The 25810-nt window shown below is 42.3% G+C and overlaps 1 protein-coding gene across 1 annotated transcript; it reads left to right on the top strand.

Annotated features, from left to right (window-relative positions):
* Positions 1-384: 384 nt before the first annotated feature.
* On the top strand, positions 385-10621 carry BNIP5 (BCL2 interacting protein 5). The gene is made up of 6 exons (XM_044677006.1): positions 385-761; positions 1182-1771; positions 4411-4542; positions 6306-6370; positions 8125-8385; positions 10586-10621. The coding sequence occupies exons 1-6, from the start codon at positions 385-387 to the stop codon at positions 10619-10621; spliced, it is 1461 nt and encodes a 486-aa protein (XP_044532941.1).
* Positions 10622-25810: the final 15189 nt, after the last annotated feature.

Here is a 25810-nt window from a genome sequence, read left to right as displayed (position 1 = left end):
GTATACATACATATATATACATATAAGATCACATAGTAACTCAGGCATATACCCAAAATACTGAAATGGTGGTATGGTCCATCTCATAGAACCAGGAATGGACATCTATTCTTCTCTCAGTCACTAACTAAACCTTGGGCACATCATATAACCTGTCTGTGCTTCCGTTTCTTCTTTTATAAAATGAGGATCATAATATTAACATGTATTCTTCCTACCTTATAGGATTGAGGTGAGGATTCAATCAGTTGACTAAGTTTAGGGTACTCGACCAGCTTAATAAGTTTTTATTTACAATGTCATCTCCTTCCTTTTCCTGTGTGCCCTTATGCCCATGGCTCTGTTTTTCTAAAAGTGTTTGTTTTTGTTGTAGCTGAAACAAGAATGGAGAAACAGAGGCCGTCCTGGAAGGCAGAGCTCTTGCTAAGAAGAAAAGGCCATTCCCTAGACAAATTTCAGTTCTCCAAGATGTCAGGAACTCAGGACCCTCAGGACTCAATGTCTGCCAGCCCAGAGCTTCGGCGGACATTAAGTGATTGGGTTCGACCCTTGGACAGGCAAGCAGTGTTGTCAAATAGTGGAGCTTCTGTGGCCTCGAAGCCAGAGAAAACTAAACAGGTCTCCAGGGAGTCTGGTGGCCAAAGAAGCAACCACCACAAGAACAAGACCCACAAGAAGGGCCAGCATGGGTTGCTAAAGAACCTAGCAAACTTCCTCACCAAGACAGGATCTGAGGAACAGAGGGAAAAGGGAGAGAAAAAGTCAAAGGAGAACTGCAATTCCCCTCAAGACACAAGACATCTAGAGGCATGTGTAGACTCGCCAGAGTCAACCTTTAGGAAGAAAGACAAGGAAAGAAAAGATAAAAAGTCAAAGGAGAAATGTAACTCCCTTCAAGACACAAGACATCTAGAGGCATGTGTAGACCCACCAGAGACAACCTTTACGAAGAAAGACAAGGAAAGAAAAGACAAAAAGTCAAAGGAGAAATGTAACTCCCTTCAAGACACAAGGCACCTAGAGGCATGTGTAGACCCACCAGAGACAACCTTTACGAAGAAAGACAAGGAAAGAAAAGACAAAAAGTCAAAGGAGAAATGTAACTCCCTTCAAGACACAAGGCACCTAGAGGCATGTGTAGACCCACCAGAGACAACCTTTACGAAGAAAGACAAGGAAAGAAAAGACAAAAAGTCAAAGGAGAAATGTAACTCCCTTCAAGACACAAGGCACCTAGAGGCATGTGTAGACCCACCAGAGACAACCTTTACGAAGAAAGACAAGGAAAGAAAAGACAAAAAGTCAAAGGAGAAATGTAACTCCCTTCAAGACACAAGGCACCTAGAGGCATGTGTAGACCCACCAGAGACAACCTTTACGAAGAAAGACAAGGAAAGAAAAGACAAAAAGTCAAAGGAGAAATGTAACTCCCTTCAAGACACAAGGCACCTAGAGGCATGTGTAGATCCACCAGAGACAACCTTTAGGAAGAAAGACAAGGAAAGAAAAGACAAAAAGTCAAAGGAGAAAGATGTCTTCCCTCATGGCTCAGAACCCCTAGAGGCATGTGTAGACCCACAAGAGACAACCTTTAGGAAGAAAGACAAGAAGTCTGCTTTCAAGAGGGCCTTTTCTTTTAAGAGACATGGCAATGAAGAGGCCAAGAAATCTACAGGCTTGGATGCTGGAAACCCTGAGACAAAAAGGCCTACAAAGCCTACCTTTCTCCCTTTGTGCATCAGCCACAGACCAGCAAGTCTGACCGCCTCTGGTAAGTGGATCTATTTATATTATGTTCCAACTCTGTAGACGCCTCCTCCTCCTCCCTCCTCCAAGTGACCAGCCTTAGGATAGGATTGGCAATTTTTGAAGAGTGGCAGGTCCCCTCTGTACTTATTTCTTCAACTGTTCCTTTATGGGTAGGGAGAACATCCTTGCTGTCTCTAGTTCATTCTCCACACTGTCTCTCCTCCCCCACCCCCGCCAAAGTCACTGCTAGAATCAGACAAAGTTTATTGGCAGAATTGCTGTAAAGGCATCCCACCCTTCCCCCGGAACCAAGAAAGGGTAGTGGTGATAAGAGGACAAAAGCTCATATTTCTAAGGTTTTCTTTAGAATATCTCTTTTAGAAAGGTAATACAAATATTATCATCACCTTTTACAGATGGAGAAACTGAGGCTCAGGTGAAGATCACATGGCATGTTAGTAGCAGAGCTGGGACTAGAACTAGGGTTTCCTAACTCTTTGTGCAGTTCTCTTTACAGCCCAAGTGGTTTGTTTCTAGCTCTAGCTACCTCTTATTTTTGCTTCTTGGGATTGCTCTATAACATACCCACCCACTGACCTAGAAACACCCATTGGGAACCTTTTACCTCTAACTTTTTTTCTCATGGCATGGAGGATCAGATAACCCCAGGAATGGAAAATATTAGTAATTAATAAGAAAGTGCTCTTCCTTCCAGGGGAGCTAGCCTTTTAAAAGGATGAGAAATGATTAACTCAAAGGAATGATTTTCTAAAGGTAAAATTCCAGACACCTCAAGGGAAGAGAGTGGACAGAGTACTATACTGGGCTTGGGGTCAAGAAGACTGATCTTCCTGGGTTTCAACCCAATTTGAGACACTTACTAGCTGTGTGACCCTGGGCAAGTCATTTAACCCTATTTACCTCAGTTTCCTTATCTGTAAAATGAGTTGGAGAAGGAAATGGCAAATCATTCTTAGATCTTTGCCAAGAAAACACTAAGTGAGGTAACAAAGAGTCAGACATGATTGAAATGACTGAAGTTCCCAGTGCCCATGGAAGCATGAGTCAGGGAGCCTCAGAGGGCTGGATTAGGAGTCCTGGTACATAATAACTGAAAGAGATTATGGAGATCCAACCTTCTCATTCTATAGATGAAGACACTAAGGTCCAAAGAATTTAGCCAATCAACAAACATTTGTGAAACATTATGTTCGTGGGACCATGCTAAGTACTGTGAATGCCAAAGAAGGCAAAAATAATCCCTCACTTCGAGGAGTATACATTCTAATGGGGGAAGGCATGTAAATAACTAGGTCCATATAAGAAATATGCAAAGACGGTGCTGCCAGGTGGCTCAGTGGATAGAATACTAGACTTGGAGTCGGGAGGATCTACTTTCAAATTTGGCCTCAGGTACTTCCTAGCTGCGTGACCCTGGACAAGTCACTTAACCCTGTTTGCCTAGCTTTTACCCTTCTGACTTAAGAGTTCATACTAGGAGAGAAAGTCAGAGTTAAAAAAACAACAACAACAACAACAAAAAAACTATGCAAAGTAGATGGAAGATAATCTAAGAGAAGGCACTGGTGTCCTGGGAGGTGTCCTTCAGAAGGGGAGACTTGAAATGAACAACTTGCCCAAAGTCACACAACTGGTAAAATAGCAGAGCAGAGATTTGAGCCCTTTCCATTATACCCCAGATCAGGAAACTTGAGTTTTGTCACTTAGCAACTGTGTACCTTTGGACAAATCACCTAGACCAGTGATGGGCGAACTATTTAAAGAGGGACCAAAGGAAAGGAGATGATCATCTGTCAGTCTGTTTCTAAGGCAGCTCTTTTCGAAGTTTCATTGTATTGTATCTTACTAATTCTATTTGTCAGATTAGGAATAATGTACCCCAGCGGGATAGAACATTTTAGGGAGCCGTATCTGGCCTGCGGGTCGTAGTTTGCCCATCACTGGTCTAGACTCTTTGAGTCCCAATTTGAGCCCATTTGTCAAATGGGAGTAACAAATCAAGCCTTGAACCTACTTTAAAGGGTAGGCGTGGGGATCAAACAAGATGATGGATCTCCGAGCACTTTATAAACCTTAAAGTGGGTCAGAAATGAAGGCTGCCATGGTGACAATGATATTGTTTCTCCTTTTCACATGTATGCTCCTTAGGAATGGGGATTGCTTTGGTTTGTTTTTGCATCCCTATTGTTTAACACAGTGCCTGGCATATAATAAGAACTGAATAAATACCTGCCGGCTGATTGACTTTTTTTTGTTTGTTTTTTAATTTAAACTCTTACCTTCTGTCTTAGAATCAATACTGTATATTAATTTAAATAATTAAATCCAAGGCAGAAGAATGGTAAGGGCTAGGCAGTGGACTTTTAAGTGACTTGCCCAGGGTCACCCAGCTAGGAAGTGTCTGGGGTCAAATCTGAACCCAGGACCTCCTGTCTCTAGGCTTGGCTCTCAGTCCACTGAGCCACCCAGCTGCCCCTTGACTTGTTGACTGATAGACCATTTCTCCTCCCATATGAATGTCTTCTTGTGACTTGTTGGTCAGGACCCAGGGTCAGACAGAAATTCTGTCATTCTGTCACTTTGCTCTCAGTTATAGGTTCCCCGGCCATTTTAAACATATTTGTTTCTTTCTGTTTCCAGAGTCAGATGAAGATGAAATACATGAGGACACGTCCACACAAGCCAGGAATCTTGGTTTTACTGGACTTTCCAAGCAAGCTGGGCTGCCCCCGCCAGAGGAAAAGCCACCTCCTGACAGAAGCTCCAAAGCTAGTGAGCATCCATTACTTTAATGAAGGTCTTGGGTAGACTTTTGCTCTGAGACCCTGGGCTGGGGAGGCAGCCTGATTTCACAGATTCTTGGTCTCACAGAATGCTAGAGCTGGCCATTAGGCCAATCCCCCTGGGCAGGATCTAACATTGGGAGCAAAATGAGGATTGTAGAAGTATAACATGGTTGTTGGCCTTTCTACTCAAAGAGGACCACAATGACATCACTGTGTCAGGGCAACGTACAATGTGTCCAACTGTGGCCCTTCAGACCATTAAAGCTCAGAAGGTTCTACCACAGGTCAGACACGAATAGCCTGGGCAAATATTTGGGGTAGAGATGTCTCTAAATTTGTGCACCTCGCATTTCTTTTGAGCTACCCTAATTCTGCTTTGCTCAGAGGGCACACCATGGAGGATGGGCTTGTGCCAATGTCTTCCATGTCTCACAACTGATACTAAAATTCTTCAGAGAGTGTCCTTGTAGGGCTTCTTCTGGCTTCTCAGAGTTATAAGAGATCATGGAGCACTGGCCCATCTTTATCTTTATCTTTAAAACAAGAGAGTTGCTCTCCATGGTCTTTGGACATACACACACACACACACACACACACACACACACACACACACACACAGAGCAACTCTCTCATTTCATTTTATTTTATTATTAAAAAAACAAACCTTACTTACCTTCTGTTTTAGAATCAATACTGTGTATTGGTTCCAAGACAGAAGAGTGGTAAGGGCTAGGCAATGGGGGTTAAATGACTGGCTCAGGGACACACAACTGGGAAGCATCTGAGGCCACATTTGAACCTAGGGCTTCCCTTCTCTGAGGTTTAACTCTCAATCTACTGAGCTACCTAGCTGTCTCCAACTCTCTCATTTTAAAGATGAAGAGGGTATGGTCCAGTGAAAAGGACAATGGCTGGAGTCAGAAGACCTGGGTTCAAATCTTGCCTCTGATAAATACAACTTTGGTAATCTCAGGCAAGTCATTTAATCTCTTTCCTCACCTGTAAAATGAGGAGGCTGGACTCCACAGCCTCTAAGGTCCCTCCAAGCTCTAGCTCTGGGGTCCTATGAAACTGAAGCCCAGAGATGGGAAGCAATTTGCCCAAGGCAGTACAATTGGTTTGTCGGTGGCAAAACTGGCACCCCAAACCAGTGCTGACTCCCAATCCAGGGTCCTTTTCTCACTAATAGGATGTTCTCTTTCTTTTTCCTCTTGAGGCTCTGGAATCGGAAGATTTTCATTTGTTTCAGAAAATGACTTGGGGGAAATCAGTTCATATTCACTTGGTCAATGAACAGGATTGCCAGGCTGCCTAATCAATATAGTTATAGTCCTCCTCCTTCCCTGTTCCCTGCTCCCCTTCACCAATGTCTTACCTGTTAGAAAGGACTGAGTTTCCTCCTGAGATGGATAAATTATGTAGTAAACCAAGAGAAAAAGGGTCTTGAGTGCCAGATTCCATTTCAAGAAAACAAATTTGGGCAGCTCAGTGGAGAGAGAGCCAGGCTTAGAGATGGGAGGTCCTGGGTTCAAATCTGACCTCAAACACTTCCTAGCTGTGTGACCCTGGGCAAGTCACTTAACACCCCCCCCATTGACTTTTACCTCTCTTCTACCTTGGAACCAATACATAGTATTGATTCTAAGATGAAAGATATGGTTTTAAAAAAAAAGAAAGAAAACAATATTTTCACTTGAGAAACATTTCTGAATGATAAAAAAGTAACCCATCTCTCTTATTTTCCTTTAGTTGACATTATTATCCAGAGGATAGTTGCTGTTCTCAGAGAGGAAGGAGACAGGTGGGATGAAAAGGTAAGAGGCAAGCCCTTTGGATGCCCAGACTCAGTCTCTCCAGTTGGTTTCATCTCACTAAAAACTCTGCCTAGACAAAGGTTATCAGGACCCACTTTCCTGCAATGTGCTTACAGGATCATAGATTTAGAGCTGGAAGGAATCTCAGAGGTCATCGAGTCTTATCTCTGCATCCAATACCTGAACTAACCGAAGCAAACAAAGCTTAAGTGACTTGTCCATGGTCGTACAGCTAGGAAGGATGGAGGCAAGGTTCAAACTCAAGTCTTCCTGACTCCAAGCCCAGCACTCTGTCCACTGCACCAGGATGCCACGGATATCTCCCAGACCTTTAGAGTTCTCTCCCATCTCAGGGCTCGGTCTTGCATATATGTTACCAGTCAGCATACACAAAAACCTTACAGTGTTACATATGTGGGTGCTATTATTATTATAATTATATATAATTAGTGGTAACATGCCACTTGGTTATTCTTTTATCATTCCTTACAGAAGGTTGTCCAGTGGTAGGCAGAGAACTGGGAAATCAGAGACCTGGTTTTAATCTTGGCTTTCATCATATAACCATCATCGTGTCCTCTGTCTGGGTCCAAATTTCATCTTCTGTAAAATGAAGGGGTTAATCTCTAAGGTTCTTTCTAGCTCTAACAATCCTCTATCTCCTTTTAAGGATCAGGCAGTTAGATGGTGCAGTGGGTAGAGTCAGATCTGGAATCAGGAAGGCTTGAGTTCAAATCTGACATATGACATTTACTAGCTGTGTGATCCTGGACAAGTCGCTTAACCCTGTTTGCCTCAGTTTCCTCATCTGTAAAATGAGCTAGAATGGAAAACTACTCCAGTATCTTTGCCAAGAAAACCTCAAATGGGGTCACAGAGTCTGACAACTGAAGAATAACTAAAGAGCAAAGTATCTCCCCAGTTCTATATGTAAATTCCTTCAAGGCTAGCAATTAGTTTTTTCCCTTTTCTGGATTCCCCCCTAGACCTAATCAGAGCCTGCACAATCATTTGTGTGCCTCTGGGGGGGGGGGTTTACAATCACACCCTCTTTGTATTAGTCAACAATAATAGTCTGAACCCTTACTGTAGTGAATACAACTTGACTCAACAAAGATAGTATATGCCTTGGAAATTGGGATTTTTTGGCATTAAAATGGAGCCATATAAAATATCAAATGTAAATAGAGGGGCAGCTAGGGGCCTCAGTGGGTAGAGCAACAGGCCTAGAATCTGGAAAACCTAGGTTCAAATCTGGCCTCAGTCACTTCCTAGCTGTGTGACCCTGGGCAAGTCACTTAATGCCCACTGTCAACCCCTCATCATTCTTCTGCCTTGGAACCAATACAGAATACTGATTCTAAGACAGAAAGTAAAGACTTAAAAAAAATTCACTGACTCATAGTTAAGAACCCTCCATCTATTGGGGGTGGGGAGATTTGGGTGAGAGGGAAAGAACATGAAACATGTAACTATGGGAAAATATTAAAAATAAAAAATTTAAATTAAAAAATAAAATAAACTCTTAAAAAAAAGGACCCCCCCCATCTACTCCAATTCCCTCATCAGTACATAAGCAAAAATTTATTAAGCAGCCAGATAATTTTTATAGAGGAGGAAAATGAGGCCCGTGGAGAAAAAAAGTGATTTTCCCAAGGTAGCTGGTAGCAGAGTTGGGTAGGGTTTGAATCCCATGCTTGCTTCCCAAATCCAGGCTGCCTCCCACAATCTTGCCCTTTGTTTCTGCATTCCAGATCAAAGAAGACCCAAGTTTTAGGGTGGTCTTGGAGAACCTCTCCTTTACCTCCTTCCAAACCTTGACAGATGCCCTCGTCAATCAGGGAGAGAACCAGAAGAAGCCAGATAGGAGTCGACAAGAGAGACGCTACCAGTTTGCCATTTATTTGACTAACAAATTTGCAGGCAATGCTAACCACGCTGTCCTCCGCTTCATGGGCTGCAGAGACCACGCTGTCCCGCACACATTTGGCCATATACCTTATAACAATGAGCAGGCAAGTGGGGGCAGGGACTGGACGCCACACAATGTCCAAGAGCTTTTGGGTGTCATCAGTAGAAGCCACTCAGTGCTTTTAAAGGGAGATCTGCCTCCAAAGTGGGTTCTTCCAGTTTCTGCTCTGTGCTCGTTCAAATTCTACCCAACCCTCATAGCACAGCTCAGTTCTGAGCTCTTCCATGACCCTTTCCCTCATCACTCTAACTGCTGGAAATTTCTCCCTCCTCTAATTTTTCTCTCAATTTTTCTCATAGCATATAATACCATCGGAGAATGATGGACAAAGCATTCAAATTAGAATTGGAAGAGTTAGGCAAATCACTTAACTGAGCCTCAGTTTCCACACCTGTAAGATTAGAAATGATCCTTTCTCTGTCTACCTCACAGAAAAAATTAAATGGGATAATGGGCATGAATTTAGTTTGTATAGTATGAATGAATGAATATTTCAGTTATGTGTCTATAGGCTGTAAAAGCCTGTAATTCAAGTGCAACATCCTATGTTAGGCCTTGGAGGGGGGATATAGAAATAATATATATATAATATATTTATCTATATATAAAGTATCTTAATATAAATTTCTATAAATATATAAATATACATAATATTATATATATGAAACGTAATATATAAATTTATATAAATATATAATAATGAATTAAGGAACAGGGCCTTGGAGGGGGGATATAGAAATAATATATAATATATTTATCTATATATAAAGTATCTTAATATAAATTTCTATAAATATATAAATATACATAATATTATATATATGAAACGTAATATATAAATTTATATAAATATATAATAATGAATTAAGGAACAGGGCCTTGGAGGGGGGATATAGAAATAATATATAATATATTTATCTATATATAAAGTATCTTAATATAAATTTCTATAAATATATAAATATACATAATATTATATATATGAAACGTAATATATAAATTTATATAAATATATAATAATGAATTAAGGAACAGGGCCTTGNTATAAATTTCTATAATATTATACATAATATTATATATATAAATATGACACATAATATATAAATTTATATAAATATATAATAATGAATTAAGGAACAGGGCCTGACCTCAACAGCTAGTTGGCACAGTGGCTAGAGCACTGGGATTGGAATCAAAGATTCATCTTCATGAGTTCAAATCTGAGTTCAGAAACATACTAGCTGTGTGACCCTGGGCAAGTCACTCAAGCCCTTTTTGCCTCAGTTCATCTGTAAAATGAGGACTAAAGAAGGAAATGGCAAACCACTCTAGTACATATCTTTGCCGAGAAAACCCATGAACAACAACAAACATTCTGATCTCCATTCAGCAGATTGGCAAACTGAGTTTCGGAGAGATTACATATTTGCCCTAGCTCACAGAGCTTTCAGGTTCCGGCTCTTTCTGTTATCCTCTTACTCTACGTGTTGTGTAGATTTGGTTTTACAGGGTGTCCGTGTGTTCTCAAACATGTCCCTTTCCTCTTAGAGAATTAGGAAAGGAGCATTCCAACCATTTTGCCTTGGTAGCCTGTAAGAATGAGTCCAAGCTTTCTCTATAGCAAAAATGAAAAATATGGAAATAGGTATCAAGTGATAACATTTGTACAATTCAGTGGAATTGTTTGTTGGCTCTGGGAGGAGGGAGGGAAGAGGGGAGGGAAAGAAAATGAATCATGTAAATATAGAAAAAAAATTTTTTAAATAAATAAATAAATTTTTAAAAGAAAAAAAAGAGATGATTCCAGCTGGTAAAAAATAATGACTAAAAGAAAGCCTGTCTCACTGGCCTGGGTTCCATCTTCTTTTTTTAAACAATTATATTTTTATTTTTATTTTGAATATTTTCCCAGAGTTACATGTTTCATGTTCTTTCCCTCTCCCCAAACCCCCCAATCTCCCTTAGCTGACAATTCCACCTGGGTTTCATCTTCTAACCTTGGTAATCATATGTTTATTCTGTCAGTACCTGGGATATGCCTAGCTTTCATTCATTCATTCATTCATTTATTCATAAGAGTTCTCCAGTCTGGCTTCATCTGCTTCTCTACCTAACCATGGGCCTCTGACCTACTACTTTAATGTATCATTAGGCTCTACTAAGTGGGATCAGCCAGACCCCAAAGCGTCTTCAAAGGTAAGGAAGGTCTGTATCTAAAAATGGTGTCCATTTTCTCTTTACAGTATGGGGCAAGTTCACCCTTCCACAGTCCAGACTGAAGCTCAAGCCTCTCTGTTTCTTCAAGTTGCCAGGCAGTTGGAGCCATTAGGAGATGGAAAAATGCTTTCTTGGACCCACAAAGTAATGCTTCATGAACCTGCTTGAAACCAAGAGGATAAAATCATTGAGTGCTCCAATGCCTTTTAGATCATCTAAATGACTGATTGGTCACTTCTTATTGAAACGGAGGATGCACCGGCTGGGCATCAAGCCAGTTCTCTGGGAGAGTTTCCTGTTGCAAAGATAGGGTGACTCAGTTTGATGAACCCTCCAATTCATTTCAGCAGATACTTCGTGTGTGTGCCCTCTGCACGCCAAGCGGAGCCCTGATGGAGGTTACAAAGAGAAGGATAGGCATATAGAGAGCCATTGGTGGCATAGTGACTCTGTAGCTCTGGAATCAGAGGACCCAGGGTCTTTTAGTATGTTGTGTGACCCTGGGGTAGTCATTTCCCTTCTCTGAGGGTCTGTTTCTTCATCTGTCAAATGGGGAGGATACTTGCACTTTCTGCTTCACAGGGAAGTTGTGAAGAAAGCACCTTGTGAACATTAATGAGCTATAGAAATATAAATTATTATTATTATTATCCTTAAGGAGCTCGGGGTTTAGTTGGAAAGATAAAACATTCACCTAATTCACTACAATACATATGTGTGATATGATAGGTGCCATGATGGAGTTGCAAAGGTCTATGGAATCTGGTGTTGTGGAGAAGGGTACAAATGTGTAAGGGAAGGATGGAGGGAGGGAGAGAGGGAGATGAAGAGAGAGAGAGAGACACAGAGACACAGAGACAGAGAGACACAGAGAGAGAAGCAGAGAGAAAGAAATAAAGAGGCAGAAAGAAAGAGGGAGAAAAAGAGGAAGAAAGAGAGATTGAGAGAAAGAGTGAGAGAGAAAAAGAGAGGGGGAGAGAAAGAGGGAGAGATTGAGTCAGAGGCACCTCTGACACTAGATTTGTGACTATGAACAAAGGAGGCTTACTCAGTATCCTCATCCACAAAATGATGGTAGTGAGGAGGAGGAGTTGGACTACATGACCTCTTAAAGTCATTTCCTGGTAAGGAAATCAGGGAAAGCTTCATGGAGGAGAGGTCATTGAGGCAAGCCTTGGAGAATGAGTATATTTCAAAAAATGGTGATAGGGAAATGGGATAGGCATTCTAGGCCTAGGAAAGAGTATACACAATATGCAGAGGGCAGAAAGCACAGGATGTGCAGGGAGCAAACAGTAAGTAGTACAGTTTGTCTGGGATGTGGACCACATGAAAAGGAATAATGTGAGATAAGGCTGGAATAGTTGGAGCTACCCATTCATTCATTCAGAAAAGCAGTTACCAAGCACCTACTATGTGTCTGGTCTTGGCTAGGTACTGGGGATATAGAGGCAAAAATGAAATAATTCCCGACTTTGAAAGGTTTATATTTTATTTGTGGAAAACAACACATAAACATATAGATATATAAATACGAAACAAAGTCAGTTAGTTGACAAACATTTTTTTTATTATGTGCTTACTGTGTGCTAGGCACTGTGCTATTTGCTAGGGGATATAAATAAAGAGAAAAAAAATCCAGTCCTTGTGTTCAAGGAATGTGCATTCTAATGTGGGAGACAATGTGTATGTACAAGCTATATCGATTATTGTCCTTCGTTCTTGAACTGGGGTGATGTCTTTTAACTCGTGCATAAATTGGATTTCAGCGAGGCAGAGCTATGCAGAGTGGTCAGCCATGCTCTCTCAGTCATCCAAGTCCAGTGGCAAGACAAAAGTCATGGTGACTGGCGATGACCCAGGATGCAATGGATGGTTGACCTTGGGGTCTTCCCTGTCTGACCATGCTCAAGGCACTCTACAGTGCCTGCTTCAACTGCCTTCATGGCCTTTGGAACAAAATGTTCCCATTTACCTCCTTAGCTGGGGAAAGTCTTCACATGCTTAGGGTAGACAACTCCCTAACTCACTGATAGGTTTGAAGCCTGTAGTTTACCCTTTACCTGGTCTAGCCTGTCTGCTAAGACAGTTTACCAGGATACAGCCATTATGCATGCTTCAGCTTCTTGGAGCCTCAGGGGAGAGCTGGGTGCTAGATGGATGCCAAAGGAGGATGAGCAGCCCTTGAAAAGGGCTTGACAAATCCTTACACAAAGTATATATATATGGAGAGAGAGAGAGAGAGAGAGAGAGAGAGAGAGAGAGAGAGAGAGAGAGAGAGAAAGAGAGAGAGACAGAGACAGAGACAGAGACAGAGAGACAGAGACAGAGACAGAGAGAGAGAAGATGGAAAATGGGTATAAACACTGATTGTATTCTCAAGAAGTTTAGTTGAGAAATGGAAAAGAAATCTCAGATGATAACTCAGGGATGACAGGATCAAGCAAAGGTGAAGATGAAGAAGACATGAGTATGTTTGCAGGCAGCAGAGAAAGGGCCTTAAATGCCAAACAGAGGAGATTATTTTTCATCCTAGAGGCCACAGGGAACCACTGGAGCTTGTTTAGTGGATGAGTGAAATGGTCAGACCTGAGCTTTACTAATATGAATTTGACAGGAAAATGAACCAGAGAGAGAAGAACCTGGAGTCAGGGAGGCCAATTACGAACCTGTCAAAATAGTCTAGGCCAGAGGTCGTGATGGTCTAAGTGAGGTTGGTGGTTGTGTGAGCACCTGATGATAGTGTGAGTAGCCTTGAATGCCACTCTAATCCATTCTACAAGAATAATCTTGAATCAAGAAGATCCGAGTTCAAATCCTGCTTCAGACACTAGGTATGTGACCTGGGCAAGTCTTAACATCTGTTTGTCTTGGTTACCTAATCTATAAAATGGGGGCAATAATAGCATCCATCTCATAGGTTTCTGGTAAGGATCCTATGAGATAGAGATGCAAAGCATTTTGCAAATCTTAAAAGGCAGCTAGGTTTGAAGACCAGAATTCAAGTCTAGTCTCAGTCCCTTAATAGTTGTGTGACCTTGGGTAAAGTCACTTAATTTCAGTTTCCTCAACTGCAAAATGAGAATAATAATAAAAACAACTTCACGGGGTTGTTGTAAGGAATAAAAGAGAAAATAATTGGGAAACTTTTAGCCCAGTGCCTGGTACACAGTAAGTGCATAATAAATACTTATTTCCTGCCTCTACTTGGCAGATCATCAACTATTTTGCAACTTATAATCTTAGAGAGTTGCCTGGAGAGCTAGGAGAGAGTCAGTGACAGGGTAACAAGCCAAAGGCCTCGAACCCAGGTTGTCCTGATTCAGAGGTCAGCTGTCTCTTTATTATACCACTTCACTGTTATTTCCATGTCATAGTATGAAGGGAAAGAGCAGGTGAGTAGGAGATATGGGTTCAAATCTTACATCTTCCATAAATTTGATGTGAGGAGAGGAAGAAAAAACAAAGTTTTTTTTCCCTCAGAAACTCACCTACCAATAACTTTTGTGTGTGACACGGGCAAGTCCCCACATCTCTCTTGTCCCCCAGGGTTCTACTATAAAATAGGAATCCTGGAATCATAGGATTTCAAGTTGGAAGGGACTTTGAGATCATCGATAACAAATTTCCTACCCATTTCATCTCTGGGGGACATTGTGAGAATCCCCTGAGGGATGAGTGGTTGGGAGATAGCTGTGTTCGGTGCATATCTGACTGGATAGCACAAGGAATGTGGAGGGGGAAAAGGAGAAATAAATGCCATTTCGGGAACTCAGAGGATTTCTGAGGTCCACTGAACCCGAGCATCTCCATCACAGGAATAGAATGGGTGACCCCAAATTGGCCAAGAGTTTCAGTGTATGAGTTTCTGATGTTGACTGTAGAACCTTAAAGCTGGGGAGTGGGGGTGGGCAGGGCAGGGGGAGGGTGTTGTTGGGAGAGATTAGAGAATGAAGCAGAACCAAGGGCAGTTGCCCCAGGACACCAGGGTGGGCGAGACTCCAAAGCTTCACGGTGCATTATGAATTATATCATAAATAATGACGCTGCATTTTGTGGGGAGGGAGAATTGGGGTGGGAAGGGGGGTGAATTGGAACTTGCCTTGCCCCAGAGTTCCACTTGTTCTTATTCTTCTCTGGACAACGTCATTATGTATCATAAACTGAATAAAAACAGTCTACTCATGCAAAGGTCTGGGTTGGCTTGTTTCTTGGACGGGGAGGAGGGGCAGGATAGAGGACACAGGAGAATCATCTCCAATAGTTGTGAGGATGGGCTCATTTCTTGACCTCTGCTGATGAACTGGATAGGTGGAAGGGTATAGATACCTCTTTGGTTTTTCTCCTACCCACCCATTCATTTCAGGGGTCCAGGACCCTCTGGTTATAACCCTTCCCTTCCCTTCCATTTCCTTTTCTCCTCTCCTCTCCTCTCCCCTCCCCTCCCCTCCCCTCCCCAGAATGGAGTCTGGATTGGTCCCCTCCCCAGAATGGAGGCCCTCCAAGAGTAATTCATCAATGGGAGAAAGTGCCTTGGTTGGCAATAAGGACCTCTGAGCATGGAAAGCAGCAAGGACACTGGATGGGGGAAGGTGGGGCAGGGAATTCAGGCTTTGGTCTCATGAGGCAAGAATGGGGCAGAAGCACTGAAAAGGAGGTGATAAGTCACCAAAGATAAATTTTATCAATTTCATAAACTGGTTCAAGAATGGCCCTGATGGAAATGGATGGATATGACAGGTGTCACCCTTTTAGAATTATGAGAAGCTTCATTACTCATGTAGTCCAAGGTTTTGTCTGTTCTGGTGGCTGTTCTCAGTCATCACTTCAATGGTTGCTCATACAAGGGCAGTTAAGAGCCATCCTTCTGTTATTTTAAACTTGGTACACTGGGATGATGGGCTTCTCCCTGCCAATAATTAGCCTCTGTCCAGGCCTGAACCTCTATATAGGCCTGACTCTATAAAGGTCAAGGCAGTAACTACTACAGGGTGTGATACCAGAGCCAGCAGAAGATCTACTTGAACCGACATTTCCCCTACCACCTTGTCTGAGATTTCCACAATTACCATCACCCCTTAACAGAAGTCTGGGATCGTGTCCATTGTAACTGGTGTAATGGAAAGAATGCCAGATTTTAGGTCAATGGGCCTAAGTTCAAATCAATCTCCACTCTGCAATTGACTGACTACCCATGGGAATTTGGGCAGGCCATATCATCTTTCTGGGTCTCAGTTTCCTCATCAAGTGAGAGGATTATATTATTGCTGTTTTTCAATTGTTTCTGACTTGTCTTGACCCCATTTGGGGTTTTCTTGGCAGAGATACTAAAGCAATTTGCCATTTCCTTCTCCATCCCATTTTATTATAATTGAGGAATCTCAGGAAAACAGGATGAAATGACTCTCTTCAGGGTCCCAGAGCAAAGTAAGTGTCTGAGGCCAGATATGAACTCAGGAATGTATCTTTCTGATTCCAGGTCCAGTGTTCTATCTATTGGTCTCCCTAGCTGCCCCAAGGATTGCATTAAATGGCCTCGAAGATCTCTTCCAGCTCTGACATTCTGTGGCTCCTTGTCAGTTTTGTTGAGATGAGGGAGATGCTGAGTGGAGGATGTTGTTTCATAGAAGATAGGCCTGAGCTGACAGACCTGTACGATAAGTTTACTGGGAAGCCCGGCTGCAATGGAGAAAGAGAATCTGGCCAGGTTGGCCCCAATCAAGGGGAAGAGAGAAGGACCCATAATACACTTTGCCTTCCCCATCTTGCCTCTTACTTCACTCCTAAAAGGGCATTTCTTTACTCACTACCTAATTCTCTCGTGATTTCCAGGAATGGAAATTGTTAACCATTATGACTCAGCTGGTCAGTCTGATTGAAAACAAATCGAGTGCTGAGTAACAAACTCTCATTTCTATAGTACTGTGAGGCAAATAGGGTGCTTCCTTACAAGAGCTCTTTGAGAAAGATGGGGGGGGGAGGGGAACATGCATTTTTAGTCCCATTTTGGATGTGAGGAAAATGAAGTTAAAGGACTTGGCCAGACTCACATAGTTAGTCGGTATCAGGTCTTGAACTCAGATCTTTCTGTACTGAAATTGGCCCTCTTTCCTCTGCACCTTGCTGTTCTCAGGCAAGACTGAAGGCAGAATGAACATGTAATTCTCTCTCTCTCCCCACCTTCCTCTCTCTCTTTTCTTCCCTCCCTCCTTCTCTTCCTCTCTTCTCTCTCCTTCCTCTTCTGCTCTCTCCTCTTTCTGTCTCTCTCTGTATCTCTCCTCTCATCTCTCTTTCTCTCCTTCCTTGCTCTGTCTGTCTGTCTCTGCCTCTCCTCACATCTCTCTCCTCCTTCCTCTCTCTTTTTCTTTCTCCCTCTCTTTCCCTCCCCCCATCTCTTTTTCTCTCTCTCTCTCTCTTTTCTTCCTCTGTCTGTCTGTCTGTCTGTCTGTCTGTGCCTCTCTCTCCTCACATCTTTGTCCCCTTCTCTCTCTTCCTCTCTCTCTTTCTCTCTCTCACTGTCTCTTTTTCTCTTTCCTTGTCTCCATCTGTCTGTCTGTCTCTCCTCTCCCCTCTCCCCCCTCTCTCTTTCTGTCTCTCTCCCAAAGGCATTATCTTTAATATACAAATATCTAATTTGAATTATTATGGAGTACAGTACAAAATGTTGGTCTAGTCCTAATTTCTGCTAGACCGTTTTATAGTTTTTAGTTCTTATCAAATAAGGAATTCTTTCCTAAGTAATTTCTGTTTTCAAGTCTATCAAACATTGGATTATTAAGTCTCATTATTTCTGATTCTCCTTTGTCTAGTCTGTTCTACTTTTCTATTATTTAGCCAACATCAAACAGTTTTTTATTATTATTATTATTATTTTTATTTTAAACCCTTCACTTCTGTGTATTGACTTATAGGTGGAAGAGTGGTAAGGGTAGGCAATGGGGGTCAAGTGACTTGCCCAGGGTCACACAGCTGGGAAGTGTCTGAGGCCGGATTTGAACCTAGGACCTCCCATCTCTAGGCCTGGCTCTCAATCCACTGAGCTACCCAGCTGCCCCCAACATCAAACAGTTTTGATGATTGCTACTTTATTTTATTTTATTTTTAAACCCTTACCTTCTATCTTAGAATCACTACTGTGTATTGGTTCCAAGACAGAAGAGTGGTAAGGGCTAGACAATGGGGGTAAGTGACTTGCCCAGGGTCATACAACTAGGGAGTGTCTGAGGCCAGATTTGAACCTAGGACCTCCCATCTCTAGGCCTGGCTCTCAATCCACTGAGCTGCCCCCTGATTGCTACTTTAGAATACAGGATGTCTCAAAAGTTTAGCACAGTGTGAAGTTTAAATGGCTTTAAAATACACGGAGACTTTTCTATTTTTTTCCAGATTATGTGTTGACACAATTTTTAAGGATCATTTTCTGACAATTTGTGATTCATGTTTTCTCCTTCCTTCTCCCCTTCCTCTTCCCCAAAATGGCAGGTAACATGATATGAGTTATATATGTTGCCTATCACATATATATAATATAATGTATCATAATATTATGTATACTATCATAGGATCCACCTGGTCCAAACCCCACATTTTGTAAATGAGGCAACTGAAGCCCAGAGAGGTCAAATGATTTATCCAAAGTCACATACAGTAAGTAACAATTGTTCAGCCATTTTTTCAGTGGAGTCGGACACTTTGTGACCTTATCTGGGGCTTTCTTAGCAAGGCCACTAAAGTGGTTTGCCATTTCCTTCTCCAGCTCGTTTCAGAAATAAGGAAAAGGACGCAAACAGGGAGAAGTGACTTGCCCTGGATCACACAGTGGGTATAAAATACATAGCATTAAGATTATGAGACATATTTTATAGTTTGAGAACTAGAAGATAAGATTAATTTTGAAAGTATATCATTTTATTGATATAATTCATTTTTATATCAATGTGATTTCCAAATGTGCCCCGAACCCATCCCTTTAATCCAATGATTCTCAAAGAGGGCGCCACCATCCCCGTTGGGTGCTGCAGTGATCCAGGGAAGCAGTGATGGCCACAGGTGCATTTATCTTTCCTACTAATTGCTATTAAAATTTTAAAAAATTAATTTCCAGGTGCGCTAAGTAATATTTTTTTCTGGAAAGGGGCAGTAGGCCAAAAAAGTTTGGGAACCACTGCTTTAATCAATCAATAAGAATTTATTAAGCACCTACTATGTGCCAGTCATTATGTGTAGGGATCATCATTGCATATATTTTTTCCTAATTCTGCTTAATTGTATTCTGCATTGCTTCATAAAGGACTTCCCATTAGACTTGTAATTCATTCTTGTCTTAACCATGGCTAGAACCAGACATGTGTCTGTCGCAATCTACTGGAATTCTAGACTTTGATCCCTTCTTCTCTTCCATTGCCAGAAAGTGAAAATAAATATCTCGTCACTATCTTTTGGGGAATGGAGGAGGAGAGAGGGCAGGAGGGGATCCAAACCTATGATTTCACCAAGTAGGAAATTCTCAGTGTGGAAATTACCCTCCACCGACAATGGGAAATCCCCCTACTCCCAATTCGAATACACAACTTATCTTAAGTTCACCCATAAAAAGTCGCTCAAATTGTTATCGAGGCACTTGGGCGGACCAGCTAGAATGCCAGGCCTGAAAAAATCTAGTCTCCATAATTTATTAGCTGAACCTCTTAACCTCTGTCTATCTCAGTTTCCTCAACTGCAAAATGGAGATAATAATAGCAGTTCCCTTCTGTAAAAGATGGGGCACCAGGGTTGTTAAAATATAACCTAATGGTTGTGGGTACACACACACTGGGTTGAGGAGAGACAGAACCAGGATGGGGAGACAAGAGTACACAGCTAAGCTGCTGCTAACTGTCAAGAATGGCTGTTGGCCAACTGTCACCCAGCTCACCACTAGGTCAGAGTCTTTGAAACCAGCAGGCAAGGTAAAAGGTTTTAGTAGTTTTAATTATGTTTAACTAAATACAGGTGGGATAGGGAATTCTGCACTTAAAACCTAAAGGGCAAATCACAGGGCAAGGGGAGGACTTGACTTCTCTAATTCTAATTGACCTAGGCCAGGCTGGGCTTAAAGGAGCAGTAATGGAGTCACTGGAAGGCAGCTTCAAACCTGGTTCTAGCCAGGTTTGACCAGTACAGCTAAAGGACTGAGGATGGCTTTGGGGGTTCTCACAGTAATCCACAGATGATCACAGGATGCCAAAAGCCAAGGTGGTCCAAGGTACACAAGTAGAGAGAGTGTGCTTGAGATGCTGTCCACCAGATCCCAAACCCCTCTTCCACTTGGTGCTGCTCTGTAGGTCTTGTCCACTTGCTAGAAGCCACCACTACTCAGGATCCCAGGGAATCAGGATGCATGCAGGGTGTCCTTAACTCTGAGATCTCCCAGGGCTAGCAACAGTTTGTGCCCACCACTAATGGAGTCTCTCTCAGGGTCTAAGCCCCACTTCCTGCTCCTTCATTCCATCTTGGAATGCTCCAGTCCTTCCTGCTAGGTCCAACCTTAATACTTAATTAATTACTAATCTTCCTCACAACACTTCCAGTATTGTTGTGAGGATCAAATGAGATAATATTTATAAAGTGTTTGGAACAGTGTCTGGCACTTAATAGGCAATTGATGCTTATTCCCTTCTCCATTGAGAAGTCAAGTGTCTTGTCCAAGCTAATGCTGCTAGGAGATATCAAGGGTAGAACTTAGAACTCGAGTCTTTCTGACTCCAAAGTTGTCCCTCTCTCCTCTGTACCATGCTCTCCTGCCTCTTATAGATGTAATATAATTAATATTCTCATAGGATCCACCTGGTCCAAACCCCACATTTTATAAAAGAGGCAACTGAAGCCCAGAGAGGTCAAGAGATTTGTCCAAAGTCACACAGATAGTAACTAACAATTGTTCGGTCATTCTGATTGTGACCTTATTTGGCAGCTGAAGAAGGCACTGAGGAGAGCTCAAATACTGGTAAGACATGGAAGAGGCCAAGGGCATCCACTACATTCAGGGCCATGGCCAGTCGCCCTGACCTTTGTCTTGCTACTGGGCGTGGATGACTCTGGATGAGAGGGTGACAATTTTGTTCAATTCTGCCTCACTTAAATCCAATTCACAAGCAAGTCATCACCTGGTGATGTCACTGGTCCTCTTGGAAAACGAAGGACAACAAAAACAATTATGGGCCTGCAGGGTGGCACCTTGGTAAGAGAAATTCCCTGATTCAGTCAAAGCGACTGGGAACTGAACCATAAACAGGGACTTTTACCCTTGCGAGAGCTACTAATAACATCAATTGCTTCAGAGGAAAACAGCACAATGGGGCAGCTGGGTGGTGCCATGGATAGAGTGCCTGGCCTGGACCCAGGTTTTGAGCAATGATATATATTTATATATAACCCAATGGAATTGCCTGTCAGCTCCAGGAGCAGGCAGAGAAGAGGGGAGAGAAACAACATGAATCATGTAATCATAGAAAAATATCATTAAGAAGTAAAATTATATTTAAAAAAAGGAAAATATATTTTCATATTTGTCATATTATGAAAAAACACAAACGAAACAAACAAAAAACAAACAAGAAAAAGAAAAAAAGAAAAAGGTATGCTTCAATTTGTATTCAGACTCTATTGGTCCACTCTTGCAAACCAAGTTCAGTCATAGCCAATCAGGAAATCTCCTTGTCAGGGCTGTCTCACAGAACTCTGCCTCTTCTTTAAATAGCAAAACAGACAACTTTCCTAAGAGACAAACAGGAAAAGCAGTTTGCAAAACCTCCAAATCAAAATAAATAGCCTCAAAGGTCATCCCTGTCATTTCACAGGTGGGGAAACTGAGGCTGAACGAGGTTGAAGACTTGTCCAGGATCACAAGCTAGAAAGCGCCTGATGCCAGATTTTATCCCATGTCTTCCTGACTCCAGGTCCACTGTGCCACTCAGCTGCCAAATAATAAATCTTGCTTTTCCCTTTGATCTGTACCTCACAAATGTGTTCAGCAATAGAAATACCAGGGCAAGTGGGAAAGTCATGAAACAAAGGCTTACTGGATGTTTGGGGGGTGGACAGGTTCTTGGTAGCACTGCCACACATCACAACAAGTACTATAAGTGGCTCCTGAGTCTATCTACAGAAATGATAAATAGATTGTTGCTTAGTTGTTTTACAGTCATGTAAAATGTGACTCCGTTTGGGGTTTTCTTGGCAGAGATACTGCAGTGGTTTGCCATTTCCTTCTCCAGCTCCTTTTACAGATGAGGAAACTGAGGCAAACAGGATGAAGTGACTTGCTGAGGGGCACACAGCTAGTGGTTTGCCATCTCCTTCTCCAGCTCATTTTATAGATGAGGAAACTGAGGCAAACAGGGTAAAGAGACTTGGCCAGGGTCACACAGCTAGGACGTGTCTGATGCCAGATTTGAATTCTTTGTGCCACCCACACATAAATAGCTTTGAGCTTTTCAAAGCTCTTTACACTTGCTTCAGTCTATCCTCTACTTAGCTGCCATAGGGACTTTCCTAAACCTCAGGTGTGCCCATGCTGTTCCCCAGTTCAATAAATTTCAGTGGCTTCCTGTTACCTATAAGATCAAATACAAAGCTCTCTTTGTGGCACTGAAAGCTCTTTATATAGCTCTTTTCAGCAGCATTATAATAAAACTGGAATGGTTTCTATGTAAGGTTGGTGTGTAAATTCATGAATCATTCCATTAAAAAAAACCCTTTTAAAAAAAGCTGTAACTTGTGCCCTTCCAGGGTCTAAATAATATGACAAATGTGTGGTAGGAAGGAAACCAGTATTTATTAAGTGCCTACGCTGTGCTAAGTACTTTACAAACATTATTTCATTTGATCCTCACAACACTGTTGGGAGATCCTGCTATTATTATCCTCATTTTACAATTGAGAAAACTAAGGCAAACAGAGATTAAGTGACTTGCCAGGGTCACAGCTAGGGAGTTTCTGAAGCTGGGTTTGAACTCTGGTCTTCCTGACTTCATGCCCAGGATTCTGCCTACTGTGTCACCTCTCCACCTCCCCAAGCTGGATTTGGAGGTAAAGGACTTTGGGTTCCTATCTAGACTCTGTGACTCATGTGATGTCGGGTAAATATTTTAATCTCCAGTCCTTACTTTCTTAATCTGTAAAACCAGGGGGTTTGGATTAGATGGTTTCTAAGGTCCTTCCAGCTCTACAGACTTGACCTCCAAGCCAGCAGACATGACAAGTAAATGGTTAACCTCGAATACAAGGCAGGTGAAAATGGAAGAAAAGAGAGAAAAAGTGTGAAAAGGGAGAACAGGACAGAATTAAAATGGGGAGAATAGGATTCAATAGGGAAACTGATAAAAGTTGGCCAGTGCAGGGCGGCTGGGTGGCTCAGTGGATAGAGAGGCAAGCCTAGAGATGAGAGGTCCTGGGTTCAAATATGATCTCAGACATTTCTTAGTTGTGTGACCCTGGGCAAGTCACTTGACCCCCACTGCCTAGCTCTTATGGTTCTGCTGCCTTGGAATCAATACATAATATCAATTCTAAGACAGAAGGTAAAGGTTTAAAAGAAAAAAAGGCACTAGTCAGCCTCATCCCTTCTTCTTTTCTTGGATTGACTTTGGTTGACCCTTCCTACTGATGACTTTCCAATTAGAGAAGAGGCAGTATTGTACTGGGAAAGACCATGGAGCCTCTAGAGGTATGCAGGGCCCAGATCAAACTGGCTCAGGAAATTTAAAAATCTAACAATTATATTTTATTTCTAAATAGAATGTAACAAATATATCAATAACTATAAGCATTAATAAATATTATTTATTTTATAAATAACATTAATAATAAATATTATGATAACAATAATAAAATAAAAATTGTAATTATATGATTTTTTTGATAATACACATATAACCCAATGGAATTGTTTGTCAGTTCTGGGAGGTGGGAGAGAAGAGGGGAGGGAGAACATGAACCATGGAACCATGGGAAAATATTTAAAAATAAACACAAAAAAATAATGATTATGATATGACTTTTATGTGCCAGCCCCATGCTGAGTAGTTTACAATGGTTTCCTTTGATCCTCACAACAACTACAAGTCAGATGCTTTCCTTATCACCATTTTACAGATGATGAAATTGAGGCAAATGGGGGGGGCAGCTGGGTAGCTCAGTGGATTGAGAGTCAGGCCTAGAGACAGGAGGTCCTAGGTTCAAATCTGGCCTCAGACACTTCCCAGCTGTGTGTCCCTGGGCAAGTCACTTGACCCCCATTTCCTACCCTTACCACTCTTCTGTCTTGGAGCCAATACACAGTACTGATTCCAAGACGGAAGGTAAGGGCTTTATTTATTTATTTATTTGTTTGTTTGTTTGTTTATTTATTTATTTGTTTGTTTATTTTTTTAAACCCTTAACTTCTGTGTATTGACTTATAGGTGGAAGAGTGGTAAGGGTAGGCAATGGGGGTCAAGTGACTTGCCCAGGGTCACACAACTGGGAAGTGTCTGAGGCCGGATTTGAACCTAGGACCTCCCGTCTCTAGGCCCAGCTCTCAATCTGCTCCAAGGGTTTTAATAAAAAAACAAACAAGCAAACAAACAAACAAACCACAAAATGGAGGCAAATGGAGGCTAAGTGACTTTGCCCAAGGGAGCTCAACTTTTACTAAATGTTTGAAGTCAAATTTGAACTCAGGTCTAGCAGATTCCAGGACCAGTTCTCTATCTGCTGCTGCCACCTAGTGGCTTATGGAGGTCAATTGTTAAATTTTTCATCTGAATATACTGATGAATAAATAATAGATTTAATTCAATATAATTATTATAAGCAATTAATAATAAATAATTATAACATTAGTATATTGTTTTAGATGTCTTACCATTGATTTTATTTTTGTTTATCACTGCATATTAGATTGTATACTCTGTAATCGTATTATGACTAATGCTAATATAATAATTATTCTAGATAACCAGATTATTAGTATAAATAAAACTTCAGCTACGAATACTTACATACACCTTGGAAATCGCTACTGCTACAAATCAGGGCCCGGTATGGTTTGTCGATTGTCTACGCTTAAATGACGGAGAAAATGTTTATTATTCAGACTCGACCTAGACGCGCGTCTTCCATACAATTCTCCCCTCCCCAAGCAGGGGGTGATTGTTAAACATTTGCGCAGAGCCCCGCTGTGCCTGCCTGGGGCCAATAGCTCCCCCTCGGCTCGAGTACCTCCCGGGGAGAGAGACCGGCGGCTGCCCTCTTGGGAGCTCCCAGAGGTCCTGCCTGGGAGGGGAGTTCAGGCGGGATTTTAGGCGAGTCTCGCAGAAGCGCCCCAAGAAGCAAAGAGCCTTCAGCGCTGGGACGCGCTGCAGGAGCAGCGGCGGCGGCTAAGAGCAGGGCTAGTCTGGCTGCAGCTGGACTTGAACCCAAGTCCCCCAGAGGCAGTACCGTGTGGAGGCCGCTCTCCAGGGACAAGGCTGGTCAGAGGACGGTGTCTGGCTGGGGCGCTGGAGGGGGAGGTTTTTTTTTGTTTTTTTTTTTGTTTTTTGTTCTTGTTACATCTTTGAAGTAAATAAAAGCTACTTATATTCAGTGGTTAAACATCAGGAGGGCACCAGTCACTGGCAGTTAAAAGTGAAGGACAGCTGGGTAGCTCAGTGGAGTGAGAGTCAGGCCTAGAGACGGGAGGCCCTAGGTTCAAACCCGGCCTCAGCCACTTCCCAGCTGTGTGACCCTGGGCAAGTCACTTGACCCCCATTGCCCACCCTTACCACTCTTCCACCTATGAGACAATACACCGAAGTACAAGGGTTTAAAACAAAACAAAACAAAACAAAACAAAACAAAACAAAACAAAACAGTGAAGGACAGCCGGGTGGCTCAGTGGATTGAGAGTCAGGCCTAGAGATGGGAGGTCCTGGGTTCAGATGTGGCCTCAGACACTTCCTAGCTGTGTGACCCTGGGCAAGTCACTGAACCTCCATGGCCTCACCCTGACCGCTCTTCTGCCTTGGAACCAGTATGTCATATTGATCTCTAGGCCTGACTCTCTGTCCGCTGAACCACCCGCTGTCCTAGTTCCTTCACTTTTAACTGCCAGTGACTACCTCGGAGCTTGTGGAGTTGCACCCTGATTCCCTGGGATGGATCCTGGAGTGTGGCGAAGGCTGGAAGCAGAGGACATCTATCCTGCACAGCAGCACTGAGTAGGGAGGGATCTGCGATCTGGTGGACAGCTT

The sequence above is a fragment of the Gracilinanus agilis genome, chromosome 4 (assembly GCF_016433145.1).
Source record: "Gracilinanus agilis isolate LMUSP501 chromosome 4, AgileGrace, whole genome shotgun sequence".
Taxonomy (NCBI): domain Eukaryota; kingdom Metazoa; phylum Chordata; class Mammalia; order Didelphimorphia; family Didelphidae; genus Gracilinanus; species Gracilinanus agilis.
Note: the sequence above shows the minus strand (reverse complement) of the source record. Positions and strands in the feature narration are given on the sequence as shown.

What these genes read in the sequence shown, in the direction of transcription:
- BNIP5 (XM_044677006.1), top strand. Translation starts at nt 385, where the DNA reads ATGGAGAAACAGAGGCCGTCCTGGAAGGCAGAGCTCTTGCTAAGAAGA. An exon ending in AGGGAAAAGGGAGAGAAAAA is followed by an intron (nt 762 to 1,181) that starts GTCAAAGGAGAA and finishes AGACAAGGAAAG; the next exon opens with AAAAGACAAAAAGTCAAAGG. An exon ending in TACCTTATAACAATGAGCAG is followed by an intron (nt 8,386 to 10,585) that starts GCAAGTGGGGGC and finishes TTCTCTTTACAG; the next exon opens with TATGGGGCAAGTTCACCCTT.